Here is a 21874-nt window from a genome sequence, read left to right as displayed (position 1 = left end):
TGACGTTGTCCTCATTAAAAAGGTGAAGAAGCCACAGCAGCGGCAGCCCTGGAATTTTCCATGAAGTTCTGAGAACCCTATCCAAAGTAAACATGTCATGTCCTGGGGATGTCGCCCTGGTCTAACCTGAGGTCTTTGTCTCCCAAGGAGGAGGACAAGGCAGAGGGGTGGCAGCCACCACTGTGTCTCTTCCTGTTACCCAGAGCCTCTGCCAAGCAGAGCCTGCCTTCCCGCTGTCCCCAAGCGTTTGCTTCTTGGGTCAGGCACCCCGCTGTGACTATCACATAGGCTTCTGCTCAGACTATTAAGAAAAAAAACGATTCTGACACATGTTAAAGACAATAAAGAACTTTGCTCCAGGATCACAGGGACCTTGCATTAGGGGGAAAGGTGGGCTCAGCTTCCAGGGTCAGCATGACGGGCTGTCACTGTCCTGCCGGACCCCCCCCCCCCCCGGGTGACAGCACAGCAGAGTGTTTCTCTTTAGAGGTGTGTGTGTGTCCTCCTACGTCCCTCAGGAGGAAGCCGTTTGAGGACGCCCACAGACTCCTTCACCGGAGCGACAGCAGCAGTGGGGATTCTGGAGGGAAGACAGGATGGCTGAGGGTCCAGCTCTCCTTCATGTGGACACTGTCCCTTCATGTCACCAGTTTAGATCTGTTCTTGGTGACAATAGGCAGGCAAGCAGATGATAGAAACAGAGACCTGTACTCCTGACACTTGGAGTCAGAGTGGGAGTTCTAGAACCTGAGGGAGCTTGTGCTCAGAGCCTCACACCCCTGCTCCCCTTTCCCCAGGTCACACCCCTGCTCCCCTCCCAGGTCTCACCCCTGCTCCCCTTTCCCCAGGTCACACCCCTGTTCCCCTCCCAGGTCTCACCCTGCTCCCCTTTCCCCAGGTCACACCCCTGCTCCCCTCCCATGTCACACCCCTGTTCCCCATTCCCCAGGTTCACACCTTATAATAATTCTGTTTTTCTTTCTCAAAGAGGGTCCACAAATTCTATACACCGCAGGCCCCATAATACTTGGATCCAGCCCTGTAACGAGTTGTGAATCTCTAAGAAAAGTGCCAGCTCAGCATTTTTTCTGCAGAGACCCTCTGCTGATTCCTCAATGGCTCCTGGCGAAGTGGCCCCAGACCCTTCCCTGCAGATCAGAGATAGAAATGGGTGCTTCCTGGTGTGGGAAGGGATATAAATATTCTAACAAAGCATTTTATAAAAATTTACGTAACTTCTTTTTATATTTAGCCGCTAATATATAGTTGCTTTCCTGGCACTGCTCCTTTAACTTGCTGGTTCGGGAAATACAAGTTCATGAGGCCACCTTTACCAAGGGAGGCAAGGTCCCGTTTCAGAGGCTGCTGGCTGCTGAAATGGATAGGCCTGAGCGCCATGTGTGAACCAGAAATCATGGTTCTAGGAGTTCCCATTGTGGCGAATCCAGCTAGGAACCATGAGGTTGTGGGTTCGATCCCTGGCCTTGCTCAGTGGGTTAAGGACCCGGCGTTGCCGTGAGCTGTAGTGTGGGTCACAGACAAGGCTCGGATTCCGCATTGCTGTGGCTCTGGTGTAGCTGGTGGCTACAGCTCCGATTCGACCCCTAGCCTGGGAACCTCCATATGCCGCGGGAGCGGCCCTAGAAAAGGCAAAAAGACGGAAGGGAAAAAAAAAAAAAAAAAAAAGAAGAAGAACTCATGGTTCGAGCTTAACTCAGAGTTTCTAAAAAAGCCAAAAAACAATAGGTCATTCTCCTCAACAAGTGTAATTTTAAAGGATTCTTTCTCACATACCTAATGCTTCTGGGCCAAATTGAACCCTTCCACTCAACCATGTCTGTTCAAAGTCACGTCTCACCTGGAAAATTTCACAGACAGCGGTTCAAACAGAACGCCATCATGACAAGCGTGTTTTCTCACGGCTGACGTGGCGCTTCTGCTATAGTCCAGTTGTTGCGTCCTAAGAACCTGAAGCTCTTCATTGTATTGGTAGTTGACAGATGTCCTTAACTTGTGACCTGTCATTTTCATTCTGGGGAACTTTCTGGAAGGACAGGGGTGTTCGAGCCATTGGCCGAGTGATGAGATCACAGGTGCCTCGTCTCCCTCCGTCAGAACCGTGATCTGGGCCTGCCGCCCCGCATGGGGTCCGCCTCCACCAAGAACAGCACTCACGGGCTCCCTGCACGCGTTTTCGGCGGGTTCTTTTCCCTGTTAACTGTTGGAAGATTGTATGTGACACGCAGGTGTTCTCACTTGTAACTTTCTCAAATTTCAGGAATTCTTCGATCACGTGAAGAAGCTGTGGGACGACGAGGGGGTGAAGGCCTGCTTCGAGAGGTCCAACGAGTACCAGCTCATTGACTGCGCCCAGTAGTGAGTCTACCCGTGGGTCCCGCCCCGGGGGGTGGCCCTCTGACCCCAGCTGCCCTCCCAGAGCTCCCAGTTCCCCAAGCGCGAGGGACAGTTAACACCGCACTGCAGGAACCCACCTCTCACATGAGGCGAGGCTCGTAGACAGAACCGTGAGAGTCTAGGAGCAGCTGGGGTCATTTCCCCTCCACCTCCGTGTTCAGTGCCAGTCACTGTTTGCCTTCTGTAGCATCACAGGCATGTCTGGAAACTCTAACATACTTAGGTATCTGTTATTCCGTTTTGACTTTGGAGGAGGGGGTCCCCAAGTTAAAATGTATGGGAATACCAACATCAGCACTCAAGCCCAAGCTCTCTCTGAATGAGATCATCCTCCCCCATTGGAAGTGGACCAGACCTCAAGAGTGGATGGTAATTAAAGTAAGCAAATACGTGACGGGGCAAATGTCCCATCAATGGTGAGGAGGCATAAGAAGTAAGGACAAGATTGGTAGCTGGGCTGGCTCATTGTTTTTCCCTGAAATCCTTATTTTCCTACTTTCTTTTGCTATTTAGATTCAATCTATAACTTTTAGAGAACAGTGGCCCCCAGAAGAATGTCAGTCAACACAGCCCCCCTGTGTTTGCTCTTTTGATTCACAAAACCTGCGTGTACAAAGTTGTCTTAGATAACTCTTTGGGCACAAACTATGTAAGCTAAAAGTTCATACTTGCGGAAGACATTTCCATAAGCGTAAAATCTGGGAATTCACAGAATTTGGAACCACTGGCACTATGCGAGGAATAAGGATTCCAGGCAGGGAGGATGTGGCCCCCCCAGTCCTCCCACCCCTCAGCTTAGGCCCCCGTAATGGGCTAGGGCTCTAGGAAGGGGTGCTGGGCGTGCTGGAGAGTAGCCGTGAGCAGGTGAGAGGGGTCAGTGCGGCCACACCCGCAGTGCCAGGGAACTTGGGTTTCCTTCCAGATGCAGCGAGTGGCCGTGGCCTGGATGAGGGAAGCTGTCAGGTCACTCCGGCTGCTGCGTGGAGGATCAGGTGGAGGCAGCCTTGACCTGTGGGTACGTCAGGGCAGGTGGTGGCCATGGGGGTGAGCCTGGAGCCAGGAGGACAAAGCCAGGTGGTGGCTTGGAGGAAGGAAGTGGAGAAAAGGGGAGTCAGTGATGCAGCGCGTCATGGAGAAGTCGAGGTGAAATGCGAGGAATCTCCAGGGGACAGATGGGGCAGCAGTGGGACCAGAGCTGGCGGCCTAGGTGTGAATGGTACCCGCCCGCTGACAATCTTGGAGCCTTGGAAGGATGAGCAATGGTGTGAGTGGACAGGAGAGGTGCTGGCCGGGACTCCCCAGCTCCAGAAGTGGGTTTCTGGAGAAGTGGGTGGGGAGGAAGTCCTGCGAGGGGCAGGCGTCCTCTGGGCCAGGAGGACATGGGCAGACTTTACTCGGCCACCTCCTCATCACCTCCGGGAACTGCCGACCCCCAGCCCGGGTACAAGGTGAGCTGCCACAGAGCCCAGAGTATCCAGGCAGCTAGGCAGGGCCAGGTGATCCGGAGATGCAGCCCCGACCTGCAGGCCCCTTGGTTAACCACTGAAAACCTTATGACTCTCCTTTACGTAGGCTAAAGACACTGTTTTCTAATAAGGATCCGTAATCAACTAGAACAGTATTTAAACCTTCTCTCTTCCTTCCACGCTTAATGCCTTCCAGACTTGCGTTAAATCCACATACCCCTTTAAATAGACCTTTGACCGGCATTTGTGAGTGTGTTCCTGTGCTCACCCACTCACTCCATGGCTGGATCCTTAAGTCCAGAGACCCGGGCTGATTTAGATGGGATGTGGGAGGGGGAGGGGGTTCCCCAGCCTGGGAGGGGCCAGAGGAGGGGGCACAGCCCTTCCTGAAGGGCCTGCCTTCTTCCCCCTTAGGCCCTCATGCACTGCTTCTCTAAGGCCATTTCTTAGTTGCTTAAAAACTACAATGGGGAGTTCCCGTCGTGGCGCAGTGGTTAACGAATCCGACTAGGAACCATGAGGTTGCGGGTTTGATCCCTGGCCTTGCTCAGTGAGTTAAGGATCCGGCGTTGCCGTGAGCTGTGGTGTAGGTTGCAGACGTGGCTCGGATCCCGAGTTGCTGTGGCTCTGGCGTAGGTCAGCGGCTACAGCTCTGATTGGACCCCTAGCCTGGGAACCTCCATATGCCGTGGGAGTGGCCCAAGAAATGGCAAAAAGACAAAAAAAAAAAAAAAAAAAAAAACCACAATGGAATTGATGTTAAATTACAATGTGTGAGAGCCGTGAGTGTTATACTAAAGAAGGGCTGGCAACTGGCATTTCTCACACAGTTCAGAGTAACACTCAGTTCATAGAGGCTGGCTTTGTGAGGTTGACTGGTTGATGTGTCTGATCGTCCTTGTCCAGTGTTTCCTGAACACCATCACCTTGGGGCTACGGTGCCCTTCAGTGTCATGCGAGGAGTGTCTCTTTCTTATAAAAAGAGACTATGCATGACCTTAGCAATAGAATGAATGTTTTAATTTAAATAGAATATGCAGAGTAAAGCTTACAGCAGGAAGCAGATGAGCTTGACAGCAGGTAGGCTCTCCCCCAGCCCTTGTGGGAGAGTGTGGGCAGGTTCCCTCCATGGGGATAAAATACAGATGCGTTCTCCAACAGTTGTTGTGGGGTTAGTAAGTGGATACCCCGAGACCCCAGAGCAGTACCTGGCATGCGGGAGCCCTCGCTGACCTCTTACTGTTCCATCTCCAGTGTGGACCTGGAGCCTGAGATCAGGGTCCCTCCAGCCACGGGGCCACAGCCAGGATCTGGTTTGCTTCCATTCTGGCCTTCCATTATGGAGACAGACTGTGGGGAGGAAGGTGAAGGCTCCAGGTTGTCGAGATGAGACACCAGGTTTTAGGCTCTCAGAACCCTGGACTCAGCAGAATCCCAGAGAGCGCTTCCGCCACTAATCTTCAGAATCTGGGTTAATCGTGATGTCTCCAGCTTTGCTTTTTTAATCCATTTTCATACGCAGGGGAATCAGGTTGGATCAGCAGCCTCTTGTCTCTCAATAATGATCTTGTTCTCCCTCCGCACTCAGATTTTGAGGTTGGGGGACAGGATTTCAAAAACAAGTAATGCATCAATAACATTTGTTAGACCAGCACATGCTGCCACTTGTTTTCATGTTGCCAAATGAGATGCTGGAGGAACATAACTGCCTCCTGTTCCCGCCACCATCACTCACAGAAGAAAGGGCATTTCACCAGAGATGCTCAGAGCCAGATGCACATGCCAGCTCAAAGCCCCTAGATTTCCAGGTCCTCAGGGAATGTGTCCCCTCCCTCCTCAGGCCCCACTGCTGGGAGGGGGGTGTCCTTGCGTGAGGTCTGGGATTGGTGACGTGAGCGAACGGCAAACAGGCCAAGTGTTGGCTGTGGGACTGCTGGGGATCGGGCCCTTCCCTTTCCTGCAGATCCAGGTTCTGACCCCCTTCTTATAAATGCTCTGAGAAGAGATCTGTCTACCTCTTGGTGTGACTCTCAGCCACTTGTCATCCAGCTCAACAGTCTTGTATTTTAAGCCCAAAGGCTCATTGAAATGGGCTTAATTCTAAGCCCTGTTAAAGTCATTTCTTACATGGCAGAAACCACGAGAAACTCATGGGGCACAGGTGCTTCGCGGGGAGCTGAGCAGCCAGTGAGGAATCTGCGGACAGTCCCACCACGGTTCTGCAAAAGCTTAAACACAGAGGGACCAGCAGTTTCCCACCTGGGTATATCTCAAGGGGATTAAAACCATGGGTCTACACAAAAGTTGTCTACGAATGTTCGCAGCAGCACAGCTACAAAAGTCAAACGACCCAAATGTCCATGAAAGGAAGACTGGATGATCAGACGTGGTCCATCCACCTGACAGGGTCTTAATTGACCATAAACGGGAACGAAGCACTGGCACACACCAGCTTAGATGAACTTCGAAAACACGACACTCAGTGGAGGGAGCCTGTCACTCAGACCACGTACCTGTTTGCATGAAGCGTCACAAGCAGATTCCCAGGGACAGAGAGTGGATTCATGCTTCCAGGGCTGCAGGAGAGGGAGCTGAGGGTGACTGTTAATGGGCACAGGGTTTCTTTTGGAGATAATGAGAATGTTCTGGAATTGGATGGTAGGGATGGTTGTAAATATTCTAAAACTCACGGCACTGTGTACTTCAGTCAGTTTTATGTTATGTGAAATCAAATGTTATGTGAATTATATCTTAATTTTAAAAAAGAAATATTGTGGGGGGTGGGAAGGGTCCAGGACAGGAAAGCAGTGGGGATGCTGGTCAGACTGGCCAGGGGTCGGTCTTAGTGTGGATTCCTGCCAGCAGAAATGGATGCCTCCTCTCAGGTCCTCTTCCCAACGACAGATTAGAGTCTGAACATGCATTTTCGGGCCTCCCTTTTGGTCCCTACAGCCACAGAGGCCCAGCACCATGCCCGTCTCCAGGCCTCAGCACATGGGTGCCCATGGAGTTCCCGAATTATCAAGTGCCTTCCATATAAAAATGTAAAGGCTGCTCAGGTCTGTGTTGCAGGAGGGCTGGGAACTTGCTAAGGCTCCTTCAGGAAGGGGGCTCCGTTCTATGTCTCTCGGACGCCACTTGAGTCAGAGGCACCAGCTCGTCTGCGCCCGCCACCTGCGTATCACCTCTCCTGTCTACTGATCCGCAGGACCACTCCAGAATCCTCGGGTCAGACCCCAGAGGAAGCAGGGCAGACCGGTTTGCTAACAGCCAGGTGGCCTCATGCCTGTCACCCCCACCCAGCAGCCCAGCCAGAGGCCCCCTCTGTGTCAGGCAGGGCGGGCACTGCCCTGTCTGACACCAGGACCAGCCTGGCTAGAGGAGTGTGGGAACAACCATTCTTCTGAGCTTTCAGGATTATACTCAGTAAAAGCAAGTGTCTTTGAAGCATCAAGCAAGCTGAGCAGAGATTGTATTTCCTCCAGAGTTCCCCAGTTCTGACTGTGAAAGTGAAAACAGTCTCTATCTACTGCATTATCCCCCAAAATGCATTTCCTCTAAGTCCTAATAATAAGTGATTATGTAGCCATGGAAACAGCTATTTGGGGAGAAAGGAAATCACAGAAAACTGGATCGTAAGAACCGGTTTACGAAGTCAGACTTGGCTTAATCTGACTTGAAACTGCAGCTCGGAGTGTAGGTTCTTGTGCTCGGCACAGATGTGTTTACTCGATACTCACCTTTCGGATACATCTGCTTACATAACTGGTTTTAGAACTCTCTCAAAGGGAGAGACTCTCCCCAGAACGATGGGAAAGTAAAGTGACTTCCCACCACATGCCACGGGTGCCCTTTGCTGTCAGCAGGAGCCTAGTGGCCTCATTTGTCCCCCGCCCCCCCACACCCAGCCTGGACATCAGGCCTCCCAGGTCCTTGATTCTGGACTGTCAGGATCATCTGGAAATTATTCACAAAAATGAAGTGTCACCTTCAAAGTTGATTTTTAGGTCATGTTAGAATAAACTGCAATTTAAAATGCGCAAGTTACTGCAGAGAGTTAACTCGCTAAAAGTATAATCAACCACCTGGGTGCTTCTGAACCCCTATTTTGACCTTCATTTCCAGCCAGATCTATTTTCAGATTCATTTTCTAGATGAATTGTTCCTGTTTATGGGCAGTACAATCTTTTTTTTAAGTATGAAGAATAAACTTTATGGCCAATATCTCAGTATAAGCAGGTCTGCCTGGTTATCCGAGTCCTTCTCCCCCATATAGAAACCTCGCCTGAGAAGCAGCCTCTTGAGAGAGTTTAACACAAATTGTTCTGCACTTGGGAACCTGTACCCCTCCAGGGCCCCCTTCACTCAACTGTGACCACATTTACCAGTTCGGTGTCCCTTCATGTACTCTGTTCTGACACTACCTTCCTGGGGAGCCTCAGGCCCCCGAGACCCCATTTCAGATGCCAAGTACAGCTAGGCCCCCAGGTGACCACAGCTGCTGCCCCACTTGACTGCAGCTCGGAGATTCCATGTCCACCCCACTTGGATGCAGTGATTTGCTAGAACAGCCCACAGAATTCAAGGAAACACGTACTTATGTCCCCCAGTTTATTAAAGGATGTGATAAAGGACGCAGATGAACAGCCAGATGAAGAGGTCCCCAAGGCAAGAACTGGGGGTCCCGAGTGCAGGAGCTTGTGCCTCCATCGGGTTGGGGTGCCGAACCCTCCCAGCTGGCAGATGTGTCCATGGCACAAAGCTCTCCAAGCCCCACGCTGCTGGGACTTTTGTGGGACATTTCCCATGGGCATGAGCGATCATTAACTCAGTCTCCAGCCCCCTCCCCTCCCTGGAGGATGGAGGTGGGGCTGAGAACCCCAAGCTTCTCATCACAGGCTGGTCTTTCAGGAGCCCCGCCCTGGCCAGGAGCATCCAGGAGCTTGCCAAGGTCACCTCATTAAAATAAAAGATGCTCCTTGCACCCAGGAAATTACAAGGGTTGCTGGAGCCTTCTGTCAGGAAGCAGAAACAGAGACCAGTTTTATTCCTACTATTTCATAGTGTATACATGGATTTTTAAAAATCTCTCAGAAAGCTACTCCCCTGAGTGGAGAATCCTAGTGGATTCCCACTGACCCTCAGACTTACTGCACAGCATAGCCTCTGGTCAGGATACACAGCTACAGAGTCATGGCACAGATGCTGCATTTCTCAGCTTCAAAGTGCAACAGAAGAATAGCTCGTACCTGCAGAAGCTATGTGGGGACACTGTTCTGCGCACGTCATCTGAGTTGACATGAAAATCCTCACACAAACCCAGTGAGTTTATCATCACCAATCCACAGAGAAGGGAATGAAAGTATCCAAGGTGACACGGACTGCGCCATGCCAGTCTGCTACCTGGTTTAGCCAGGATTTCACATCTTAAATCTTAAAGACTTGTGAGATTCTTTTAGGTTAAAAATTTAGCAAACATCTGGAGTTCCCCTTGTGGCTCAGTGGGTTATAAACCCAACTGGTATCCATGAGGAAGCGGGTTTAATCCCTGACCTCACTCAGTGGGTTAAGGATCTGGCATTGCCATGAGCTGTGGTGTAGGTCACAGATGCAGCTCAGATCCCTCATTGCTGTGGCTGTGGAATAGGCCGGCAGCTGCAGCTCCCATTTGACCCTTAGCCTGGGAATTTCAACATGCCACACATGTAGCCCTAAAAAGAAAAAAAAATTTTTTTAAGAGTTCCCCTTGTAGCTCAGCAGGTTAAGGATCCTGCTAGTATCCATGAGGGTATGGGTTCAATCCCTGGCCTCACTCAGTGAGTTAAAGGATCCAGCGTTGCCATGAGTTATGGTGTGGGTTGCAGATGTGGCTCATATCTGGCGTGGCTGTGGTGGTGGCATAGGCCTGCAGCTGCAACTGCAGCTCCAATTTGACCCCAGCCCAGGAACTTCCATATGCCACAGGTGCATCCCTTAAAAAAAAAAAAAAAATTTAGCAAGCATCATGTGGGCATCAAACATGTGCCAGGTGCTGCCAGGTAGGAAATTTTAAAGATGATGAGGGTGGGTCCAAGCTTATGAATAGTGGACTTTCACAAGGACACCCATTTTCTCCGGTCCTGAAGTCTCTCTCAACTTTTCATTTCTAAGCAACTCCTTTCTCAAACATAATTGGCAAATGAAAGCCACAATGGTTAGTTGGGGTTTTTTTCTTTTTTTTTTTTTGCTCTTTTGTGTATGTGTGTGCGCGCGCGCGCGCGTGTGTGTGTGTGTGCGCGCGCGTGTGTGCTTTTTAGGGCTGTACCAGCAGCATATAGAGGTTCCCAGGCTAGGGGTCTAATTGGAGCTACAGCTGCCGGCCTACACCACAGCCACAGCAATGCCAGATCTGAGCTGCATCTGTGACCTACACCACAGCTCATGGCAATGCTAGATCGTTAACCCACTGAGTGAGGCCAGGGATCGAACCTGCAACCTCGTGGTTCCTAGTTAGATTCATTTCCGCTGCACCACGATGGGAACGCCAGGTTTTTATAGAGGTTATCATAGTTCAAGAAATGTAAAAGATAACTCCCAGAAGAGGGAAGAGTATTTGTAAATTATGTATCTAAGTTACTTATATCCACAATACATGAAGAATTCTCAACCCAATAATAAAAAGATAAATAGCCCAGTTTTAAAATGAGCAAAAGATTAGATGAAACATTTCACCAATAGGGTATATAAATGGCCATAAGCTATGAAAAATGGTCACTATCACTGGCCATCAAATCGAAACCACAATGAGTTACCACTGTACCCCCTAGTTTGCCTAGAATCAAAAAGTCAGATAAAAACTAATGTTGGTGAATGATGCAGAAAAGTTGGAACCTTCTTATACTGCCAGTAGAAATGTAAAGTGGCACAGCCACTTTGAAAAACAGTCTGGCAGTTGTACAAAAAGTTAAATGTAGAGTTACCACATGACCCAGCAATTCCTAGGTATATACCAAAGAGCACTGAAAACATGCATCTGCACCAAAACTTCTAGACAGATGTTCACAGCAACAGTACTCATAATAGCCAAAGAGCAGAAACAACCCAAATGCCCATCAGCTGGTAGATGGATAAACAGGCTGTGGTCTGTCTGTGCAATGGAATAGTACTCAGCCATAAAAAGGAACGAAGTGCTGACACAGATACATCATGGGTGAACCTCAAAGACATGATGTGAAGTCAAAGAAGCCAAACACAACAGGCCACATGTAGTGTGATTCCATTTATATGACATGCACAGAACAAATATTTCTGTAGAAACACAAAGTAGAGTCACACAGGGATGAGGGGAGTTGAGGGGCAGATGACTGCTTAATGGGCACCAGGTGCCCTTTTGGAGTGATGCAAATTCTAAAAGTGATTGTAGAGTGGTTGCACAACTTTGGATGTACCAAAAAAATGTTGAATTGTGCTCTTTAAATGCACCTTGAGACCTCCCTGTTGCACCTGGCTTGTTAGATCAATTTGGACACCTCAGTAAAATTAACATGGAGATTGTTGATCATTTGAATCTGCCTAATTTCAGGGCCTTTCTATTTAACCCCAAGGAAAAAAGCAGAAAGAGAGACTCCGTTCAACAGCAGCGAGTGACTGCTTCCACAGGAGTCAATGTTCCTCACCCCTGTGAGTGAGTCAATGCCCCATCTCACCTGTGTGCTTGGGGAGCATGGCCTCAGTGCAGGTGCACTGCCCAGAGCATTCGGGGTAAGAACCAGCTTCAGACCCTGCATATTTTTACTTTGCCTTTTTAAAATCAGCTTAAGAGAGAAGAGAAATGGAGAAATAAAAATACTGATCCAGGAGTTCCCGTCGTGGCTCAGCAGAAACGAATCTGACTAGTATACATGAGGACACAGGTTTGATCCCTGGCCTTGCTCAGTGGGTTAAGGATCCGCCGTTGCCATCAGCTGTGGTTAGGTTGCAGAGGTGGCTCGGATCCTGCGTTGCTATGGCTGTGGTATAGGCCAGCTCCTACAGCTCCAATTCAACCCCTAGTCTGGGGACCCCCATATGCTGTGGGCACAGCCCAAAACGACAAAAAAAAAAAAAATACTGATTCAAAATACAATTTCCATGCTGAAAATGTCATAGTATCTCTTAAAAACTGTCTTTAAGGAAATGAATGGGAAACTTTTATAAAAATTTCCTTCCATAGGATTTTGAGTTGTTCTCCATACCATGCCCAACACAGTAACATCTCCTTAAATATTTGTCGAACGAATAACTAAATCTAATCAGGCGTTTTAAACTCTCCCTTCTGGATGGGTCAGTGGGCCACTGCTGACTGTTCCCCACTGTGCATGGAACAAAGCCTAGCATGTAGTCCATGTTCAAAAGCCCTGTTATGGAGTTCCCTAATGGCACAATGGGTTAAGGATCCAGTATTGTCACTGCAGCAGCTTAGACCACTGCTGCAGCATGAGTTCGATCCCTGGCCTAGGAACTTCCGCATGCTGCGGCTATGGCCAAAAAATTTTTTGTAATTAAAAATAACAAAAATCACCTGTTAAATGAATGGACTTTTATAACTCTCTTTTCTGCGCTCTCTACTATTTCTCTTCCACCATTCTCATGTATACAGAATGAATCATTCTCTAGAGCTCAGATAAAGGCACAATATCTGTTCATAGCAGCGTTATTCACAGTCACCAGCAAGTGGAAGCAATGCAGCTGTCCATCATACGATGAATGGCAAAACAGAGCGTGGTCTGTGTAAACGAGGGACTGGTGTGCAGCGTGATGGAGTGAGGTGCTGGATTCCTGGTGGCACTCGCCTCCTTTAGAGCAGAAGTTATCACTCAGAGAAAGCAGAATGCACTAATAAATACACGAGTACTTCCCTCCTTCCTGTAAACGGCAGGAGTGTGTGCACAGTATCAAGACGTGGAATTACAGCCTCTGAAACACGGTTCAGGGCGGGAAGGAGCTCCCCTTTGATAATTTCATGTCAGAGGAGGCTTTCAAAGAAAGGAAGTGAAACTTTTCTTTAGACAGTACATACGGCAGTGGTTAGAATTAAATATCTTCTTTACACCAAACCCCAGTGATCACATGATAGACACCCCAATGTCAACAGCAAGCTGCCTTTTGGATACTAGCTTCACTCTGTTCTTCCCGGACCATACTGAGTGCAGATGGCACCGACGTTTGCTTGCGAATAGCATCGTTCCTGTAATCAGTGAGGCACATGGGAGGCAGTGTTTCCTCCTGCTCTGCATGGCTCTGAGCCTCCAGGGCTGGGGCATTATTTCTGTGAAGAAGGCATGAAGGATTCCTCGTACCTCGTACCTTGTACCTGCTCCTGGATGGGGCCGAGGACGAACTCGCTTTGCTTTGACTCTGCTAAGATGTGCACAGTGATTAGACAGTCTTATAAAATCAACAAGACTAAACAGATCATTTTTCCAAAAAAAGGATATGTTTTATTATCCTCAGTGGGCCATGTTTAAGGACATCTCACATCCCTCTGAAATAAGAAACAGCATGAGGGGAGCAGAGGGAGGCCCGTTCCTAACTTCGGCTCTTCTCTGACCCATAGTGTGAGCTGAGCCACAAGGCAGGAAGTCTCTGCATCAGGAAGGCCTCAGTTTACCCTGTCCCTCGCAAGCTCCTGCCTGAGGACGGCTTCCTCATCAGGACCTGAGGAGGTGGCGGGACCAGTGGGGACAGTGCTGTCACAGGCATGTGATGGGAGGGTCACCAGCTGTTTCCCAGGTGGATACAATCTGTGCTATTTCCCGACTTTATTTCAAGTAAAAGCCAGTGAAGAGTTTGCTGTTGAAGTTCCCGTTGAGGCTCAGCAGTCTAAGAACCTGACTAGTAGCCATGAGGACACAAGTTCAATCCCTGGCCTCACTCAGCGGGTTAAGGATCTGGCGATGCCGTGAGCTGTGGTGTAGGCCGGCAGCTGCAGCTCGGATTCCACTCCTAGTCTGGGAGCCACAGGTGTGGCTGTAAAAAAGAAAAAAAAAATCCTACCTTGTTTAGACCACAGGTGTTCACTGTCTCAGAGAAACTGCACACTACCACAGTAATGACACAAGTGTCCAGGTGGGAAGAAGTGTCCTGCTTTGTGACAGGGTTTTTTACATTCTGAATAGAAGTTTTAAATTACTTGTAGTAGGATTCATTAAGTTATAGCTGAGTTCTCATCCTGTTTTGCTCCCTAACTAAAGATAGCAGCTTACACGAACAAAACCTTCGTTTTGGCACCGAAGCTTAATTGCAGCTCCTCCTTGAACAAAATGAATTGCCTTGCTCAGCCTTGCGTGGGCCCTAACGGCAGAGAACAGCTTCCTTTACATGGACAGAGTGGGTTCAACGAGCCCGAAGAGGACTCAGAGTGGTTCCCAGAACATGAGGCCACTAGCTCAGGTCCTCTCTGATCTGTGGCTGTGGCTACTTTAAATCACTTGACCTACTTAAGCTTAATTTAACTGTGACAAGATGCTACTTAAAAGCTGTGTCTCGTGGCAGGTCAGGCACAGCATCAAGATAGGCTGTGCATCGTCCCAGGAGCAGCAGTAAGGGGCACAGGGCTGTGTCCCCACCCCGCCCCAGACACTCTTACACAGAGGGAGCTGGCTGAGGAGGACAGAGAGGGCTGTGGCGCACAGCGGACTGACTGCCAAGGGCACATGGTAACTGTTTTTCACTTGTGGCTTGTAAGCTGAATGTTCAAGTTTAAGGGGGAAAAACTGGTGTGAGAACCGCCAGCCGCCTGGAGAGCAGTCCCCTTTGCAGCCTGGCCAGCGTGAGTCCTATCCGTCTCCTCCAGATGCGTGATCATGAAGTCCCTTCCACCTTCCAGTCCACAGGATGACTTGTTTCCCACCAGGCAGCTGCTAAAGATCCGGCATCAGTGTGTATGTGGGGAATCAGCTTTTCTTAAGAAGGGCAAAGTGGCGTATTAGAGATTCCCAGTGAAGAAGGGGAAGGGAGATTGGGGACAGGGGGACAGGCACGTTTCACAGACCAGGAAATACCCCTGGTCTTTGTTTTCCTGCCATAGCTCTGTAGTCTCTGCTTATACTGGTCTTTCCCTTGAGGCAGGGACCCCGCGGAAGGAGTAGATTTCCTTCCTACAGACTGTTTTGTAAACGGAGGAGAAATGTTGAAACGGACACAGGCACCATTTCGGCTGAATCTGCTCTGCAGACTCCACATGAGACTTGACAGCACCCATCACAGATTGCCAAGGAAAAGGCCATTTAAACCACACATTTTTTCCTCTTAGTAACTGACAATGAATCTCTACAGAGTGTTTCAGGGATTTTTTTTTTAAGGAATTCTGCAGTGTACACCCTTTTGGTCTGTTTCTTCTGTTCTCATTAAGTTTTTAGGATGTATTTGTGCTTTGAGGACAGTTGTAGCTGCTTGTTTCCATTACTATATAGTATTCGATTGTTAAAAATATATATGCCACAATTTATTTTTCTGTTTTGTCCACGGACAGTTGGGTTGTGCCCAGGTTTAGGCTAAGACATATCCTTTTGTACCTGGTGCACACGTGCAAGCCTTTCTCTAAGCGGATAAGAGGAGGTGGAACTGGTGCTGGTAAGGGATGCACATTTTACTTTATTAGGTAAAAAGATTGTATGTGCTGATACTCCCACCAGCAGTGAGTAAGCGTCCCCATGGCTTCAGGTCTTGGCCAAACACACTATTTTGAGACTTTACATGAATTATTTTAATTCAGAGGTTTTTTTGTTTTGTTTTTGTTGTTGTTGTTGTTTTTAATGCAATGGTTTTGAGCAGCCTCCCCCAGTGGCAAGAACTGATGAAGGCACTTCTGTTAGCTGCTAGGTCTTCCCCTTCTAGTTTTACAAACAGGAAACTGAGGCCTAAGGAAGTGAGGTGATCTACACTGGGTCGTACAAGTAATCACACAGCTTTGCCAGCAGGACTGGTGCCCAGTCAGTACCACACTCGGGCTGCCCCCTCCTGCTTTCATGTTGCTTCCTTTGTTGGGAAAGTCCAAAATCTGCCATTGCTGTTTTCTGAATCAGATGGCTCTTTATTGCAGAGAGAACTGGGAAGGAGTGGGGAGGCCCCCTCCCCCCCTGTGGACGTCTGGGCACTGGGAACATTGATTGACTCGGCGCCTCGCGTGGTCCATAGTATAACAGGCACCCAAGGCCCCAGTGCCAGGAGGCCTCCCCAGTGTGCTGTGAGGAGGTACAGTGTGCAGGGAGGCAGAGGGGTCCTGGAGAAGGCAGCTTTGAGGGGGGATCTCAACAGGCAGAGACAAGGTTGGGGGGAGAGGGGAGGGGGAAGCCCAGGCGGCAAGGACCATCCCATCTCGTCCACACCCACCGACCCACTGACACAAATGGCGCTTCATTCTGGCTTGATTGGGAGGGTGGGGACTGTGTGCGCTGTGTGCCTTGCTGCTCAGGTTTTGGAGCAAGAGTGTGACATAACCAGAGCTGAGCATTAGGAAAATGCATGGGACCACAGCACCCTTGGCAGACATCACAGGAGGCCCCCAGGGATACTGAGACTCCGGATTAAAACTGTCTCAGACAGAATGACTCAGAATTCACCTGCCACTTGGCTCCTTAGGGTAGGTTGGGCCTTTATAGGTTGTTATTGTGGAGGTGATGGTGGGAGAATCTTTCTAAAAGAAAAGAGCCACACCACATGTCACTGCCATCTGAAAGCCTGCACTTCTGAAGGGTGATGGTTCTGATCTATACCAGTGGGTATGGGTTCCAGTACTTCACCATCCTCTGCCTGCATAAATTTAAAATGACAATTTGGCCTGTCAAAGTGAAATGTGAGTGACGTGTCTTGGATATTTATAAAATATCAAATAGGTAGAATCATGTCAGCAAAAGCTGGATCTTTTATTATTAAACCTCAGAAGGATTCTGGGATGGTAGTTGCTGGTAACTCGCCTACAGACTGACCTTCAGCCATGTCCTAGGTGAGGTGGTCCAAGGCCTGGAAGGTGTTATCACCCACCGCAGTAAAAGGATGTCACAGGTTGCAGCCAGATTGTCCTCCAACACCAGGATGCGGGTCAGTGCTACAGCTTTCGTTGTTTTGTACTTTTAACTGGTAACGGCCCACGTTCCCCTGAGGAATTGGAGGTTGCAGGAGCAGATGGAAAAGGCTGTGGTCTGCCTACTCGAGATAGCTTCCTGATTTCCAGCCTGGCCGGACACTGAGGCCACCAGATTTGAACATTTTTTACGTGCAGGTCCGGACAGCCCTGTCCATGCCTAAAAAAGCATATGGACACGCATTTCTATGAATTTACTTTAGTGCTTTTAACAACTGTGGGGGGCAGACAACACGCAACGCTCTCTGAACCTCAGCATCCGGCCAGGGGGACCCAGGTCTGAGCGGTCCGGGCCCGGGAGCCCCGCCCCCGGCCCGGGAGCTCCGCCTCGGACCTCGCGTCCCGCGAGCCCCGCCCCTAGCCCGTGCGTCGTGCGTCCCCCGAGCCGGGGAGCCCCGCCCTGGCCCCACCCCCGGCCTGAGAGCCCAGGGCGCGCCCAGCGATGACGTCACCGCCGGCGCCGCGCTCGGCAGAAGCAGGAAGTGCGACCAAAACAAAGGAGCGGCGGCTAGGAGCGGACTCCCTCCTTTTGCCTCCTGCTGCGTCCACCTAGCCCTGGCAGCGGACCCCCAGGAGCCGTCCGACCATGTCCAACATGGAGAAACACCTGTTCAACTTGAAGTTCGCAGCCAAAGAACTGGGCAGGAGTGCCAAGAAATGCGACAAGGAGGAAAAGGCCGAAAAGGCCAAGATTAAAAAGGCCATTCAGAAGGGCAACATGGAAGTTGCGAGGATACACGCCGAGAACGCGATTCGCCAGAAGAACCAGGCGGTGAATTTCCTGAGAATGAGTGCGCGGGTGGACGCGGTGGCTGCCAGGGTCCAGACCGCCGTGACGATGGGCAAGGTGACCAAGTCGATGGCCGGTGTGGTTAAATCGATGGACGCGACGTTGAAGACCATGAATCTCGAGAAGATCTCCGCCCTGATGGACAAGTTCGAACACCAGTTCGAGACTCTGGACGTGCAGACCCAGCAGATGGAGGACACGATGAGCAGCACGACGACGCTGACCACTCCCCAGGGCCAGGTGGATATGCTGCTGCAGGAAATGGCAGACGAGGCCGGCCTCGACCTCAACATGGAGCTGCCGCAGGGCCAGACCGGCTCCGTGGGCACGAGCGTGGCCTCGGCGGAGCAGGACGAACTGTCCCAGAGGCTGGCCCGCCTCCGGGACCAGGTGTAACCGCCGAACCCGCACAGAGGTGTCCTGGCCACAGCCGCCTTCGGAAGACGGTTGCCCCACACTAGGAAGTCGGACCTCGCCCCAATGCCGAAATGCTCTTTACTTAAGATGCTTCTACCTTTGGGTTTACAAAGCTCTCCAGATACATTAAGTTACAGGCTTTTCTCCACTCTTAACTGGATTTCGAAGTTCTCGTGATGTGTATTTTTATAGCTGTCTCTTAACAGAACTAGTTAATTTGTCGGATATGACTCTTCCCCCAAAATTTGGTCAAAGCTCTAATTCCCGGGTATTCACTTTTCTGCCCGAATTATAAGAATTGAAGGTTTTCTTAATGTTCTGTAATTAGAGTTGTAATTAGAGTTAATTTTCTGTATCTAGAGTTGACAAGTGGTGATTACTTGGATTGATTACAGGGCTATTAATCCCTCATTCAGAGACTTACTTAATGGACAATGCTATTCTATGTATCCTTTGTTTTTCACCATCAAACCCGGACAGCAGTTGACTATTAATCTGTTCTCGTAACTTAACACTAAAATTACTTTAGGACTTTCTGGCATAATACTCTTACTGTTTACGTTCTATAAATGTGTTTGTGTGGAAGTTGTCTTTTTATAAGTGGAAAAAAATGCCACGTAACTTCCATTTATTATGAGAGAAAATTGTTCATTTATGGTTTGGGATTTACAAAGTTTAACATGTGACAGTTTTTTCCAAATGAACTTCTCTCACACAATTCTAATTATCCTCCTATTTCAACACTTTAATTAGATATCTTTTAAAGTATGTGAATTAGCATGACAGTCCTATTACTCTAACATTGCCAAAGAACTGTTGGTTGGTTTGGGAAAGCCCTGGGACTGTGTGTTTCTAGGTTTTGTTTTTATTTTAATCAAAAATAGAAATAAAATTAGCACTGCATTTTAGGTTCTAATTATTTGCATTTATTATTTTGTCTTAAAACAACAACTCTTTAAAATCTTGGGAGTATCAATTGGAATGTTTTACTTAGCCATGAGAATCACTTAAATATACATGCAGCTGTCTGGGAATCTAGGAAGGACAGGTAGTAGGGTTGGACCGAAGGCTTGACCCTCTCAGGCTGAAGCCCAGCTGTGCTGCCTTCCATCTTTCAGGAAAGGGGGTGTGTAAAGTAAAAGTGAAATAAAGCCTGCAGCCACCGATTTTTCAGATCCTCAAAACACGGAGAACGAAGACTTAACTTTTGCCTAGTATATTATGCAAGCATATTGATCTAGGTTAAATATTTAATTCTTCACTAGAAGATTTCTCCAAGAGAGAATTCCCGCATTTCAGAAAAGAATTAAACGGATCTCAAGCCCTTTGAAAGATTCATAACCAAGTAGTCACCATTACAATATGTCCTCCAGTGTGAATGCGTGTGTTTAAGGGGGGAAAAAACGAACAGGTGCGTGCAAGTAAGGAATGACCCTCGTATTTAAATGTTGTCAGTCTGACTAGTTGTTGTTCCAGAGTGTTCCGTGAGGGACACCTGACAGTCGGTCTCAATTCTTCTTGTCCCTTTTGGTGTCTCTGCTCATCCATAAGGTAGCACAGAGGCAGCTGTGTGTGAGCACAGCATGAATCCTAACCCTTTTTGAGACTGGAAAAAATTATTGCAGCTTAGGAAAATAGCTTAGTGTTGGTCCTTTGGTAAATTGAAGACCCTTTTGTAGTCCAGATATTCCCAACAAAATTAATATATTTTGTGAGATTAAACAATGATTATATATGCTTGAATTTTCTTAAAATATGTTCATTTCAAACTATGAATGTACATTTTTATGAAACAGATATTTTCAAAAGTATACCAGGTCCGTGATTTACTTCCTCACTTTTGCAACTGATGAAATGCTGAAATGTAAACCATAGAAGTTTTGTCAAATAAATCATTTTAAACTGCATGTGATTGCATATGAATGTACATCCTGTTTAAAAAGCTATTTAAAGAAAAAGAACTCAGGGATTGATTTGGTTCAGAAAGCTTAGTATTTTTCCCAATTCACCCTTAGCACCTGAGTTTCTGTTTGGTTAGCACAGCATTTTCATGCGTATTTCTAGAAGCCCAAGTTATTACTTCTTTTTGTTTTTGTTTTTGTTTTTTGACTGCCTTGTGGCACGTGGAGTTCCTGGGCCAGGGATCAGATCTGAGCTGCAGTTGTGACCTATGCTACAGCTGCGGCAATGCCGGATCCTTAACCCACTGTGACAGGCCAGGATCAAACCTGCATCCCAGTGCTCCAGAGATGCTGCTGATCCCACTGTGCCACAGCAGGAATTCCTATTACTTCTTTTTTTTTTTTTTTTTGGTTCTTAGGCCACACTCCTGGCATATTGGAAGTTCCCTGGCTAGGGGTCAAATCTGAGCTTACAGCTGCTGCCCTATGCCACAGCCACAACAACACGGGATCCGAGCTGTGTCTGCAACCTACACCACAGGTCATGGCTATGCCGGATCCTTAACCCACTGAGCAAGGCCAGTCCTCATGGATACTAGTCAGATTCGTTTCTGCTGCACCACAGTGGGAACTCCCCCTATTACTTCTTTATTGAAATAGTTTCTTCATGGCAACAAGATTCTTCCTTGTGTTGCAACTTCTGGAGGTGAAGAATTTCCAAAAGGATCCAACTTAAACATACCAAGGAAATGGTTAATCTTCCATGTGAATACTGATAGAATCCTTATGATCATTTCTCCGTTTTATCTTACTGCCTTGAAATGCAGTTTCTAGATGGATGTAGAATAAACTTTTAGTTAATCTTGTGAGCTACTTAGTTTACGTCAGTTCAGATGCCAGGTGCACTATTGGAGAACGTTCTTGCTAAAGCTACTCTTCCTGCAGGAGTGTTTGTGCATCTGAGCCTGTCAGGCGAAGGGCACCAGGTGCCCTACCTGCTGTCTTTGATTTGGAGAAGAGCCACCTAAAAAAAGCACCCAGCTGAGCCTTATTAATTGAACGTGGGCTCGGAGTCAGCCAGACAACCTCACCTTGCTGAGCAGAGTCCTCTGCAACCAGCATGACGCCCTCTTGGAGGCATTTCTGTAGCCAGATTCCCCCAGGACATTGAGCAAACTGATGAGCTGGCTCCTCCCAGTGTTTTTCTTCTAATTAGCTGGTAGGAATGAGCTCTAGGCCTGCCTGGTTTCCTAGGGTTTGTTTCCTATAGCAAAACGGTACACAATCCCAGGGTGTCAGTGTCCCCAGCTCAGTGGGCCCCTGGCCACACCCAGAGCCCACCGATGCCAAGGGCAGGGCCCAGACGTATGGCACTGTGTCCTCTTCCTCCGAGCGTTTCTCCAGATTGAGGCGTCTGCTGCAGCACATCAGGGTTACACCTCCTCCCTCCTGCTCAGTTTGGTCAGGACAGACACTAACCCATGTTTATTCAGAATGGTGGGATACAGCAAAGGATTTAGACTGTAGAAAGGGAAGTACACAAGTGTACGCAGGAGTGAACATAAGATGAGTGCTCTTTACACACTTGTGTTTTCTACTTCAACTGATACAAAGGAGGTAAGTCACCACATAAGGCGTGTTGCATGCACATCAGATCATGAAACAGTAACAGCATGTTGGGTGGGATTATAGTGATCTGAGGGTTAAAACTGGCTTCATGTTTTTACTTCTTTTTTAAGAAACATTGGTTTATCAGATTATGTAAGTTTCATGTTTATAGCAT

At 48.6% G+C, this 21874-nt stretch overlaps 2 protein-coding genes across 6 annotated transcripts in view; both read left to right on the top strand.

Annotated features, from left to right (window-relative positions):
* Nucleotides 1-21874, top strand: part of GNAL (G protein subunit alpha L) — an 87032-nt gene that overhangs the window by 52494 nt on the left and 12664 nt on the right. For all 5 annotated transcript variants that reach the window (XM_003482035.5, XM_021096048.2, XM_084964103.1 and 2 more), the window contains one exon: nt 2279-2376. In XM_003482035.5, the coding sequence (XP_003482083.4) occupies nt 2279-2376 (98 nt within the window). The remainder of the gene's footprint in view (nt 1-2278; nt 2377-21874) is intronic.
* On the top strand, nt 17455-20097 carry CHMP1B (charged multivesicular body protein 1B). The gene has a single exon (XM_005674542.4). The coding sequence runs from the start codon at nt 17570-17572 to the stop codon at nt 18167-18169; it is 600 nt and encodes a 199-aa protein (XP_005674599.3). The 5' UTR covers nt 17455-17569; the 3' UTR covers nt 18170-20097.

Source organism: Sus scrofa, chromosome 6 (genome assembly GCF_054392235.1).
Source record: "Sus scrofa isolate SSC_HxYL_T2T_F1_AM1 chromosome 6, Sscrofa_HxYL_maternal_Yorkshire_Landrace_v2.0, whole genome shotgun sequence".
Taxonomy (NCBI): Eukaryota; Metazoa; Chordata; class Mammalia; order Artiodactyla; family Suidae; genus Sus; species Sus scrofa.
The sequence above is the reverse complement of the archived record's forward strand: the minus strand, read 5'-3'. Positions and strand labels throughout refer to the sequence as shown.

What these genes read in the sequence shown, in the direction of transcription:
- CHMP1B (XM_005674542.4), top strand. Translation starts at nt 17,570, where the DNA reads ATGTCCAACATGGAGAAACACCTGTTCAACTTGAAGTTCGCAGCCAAA.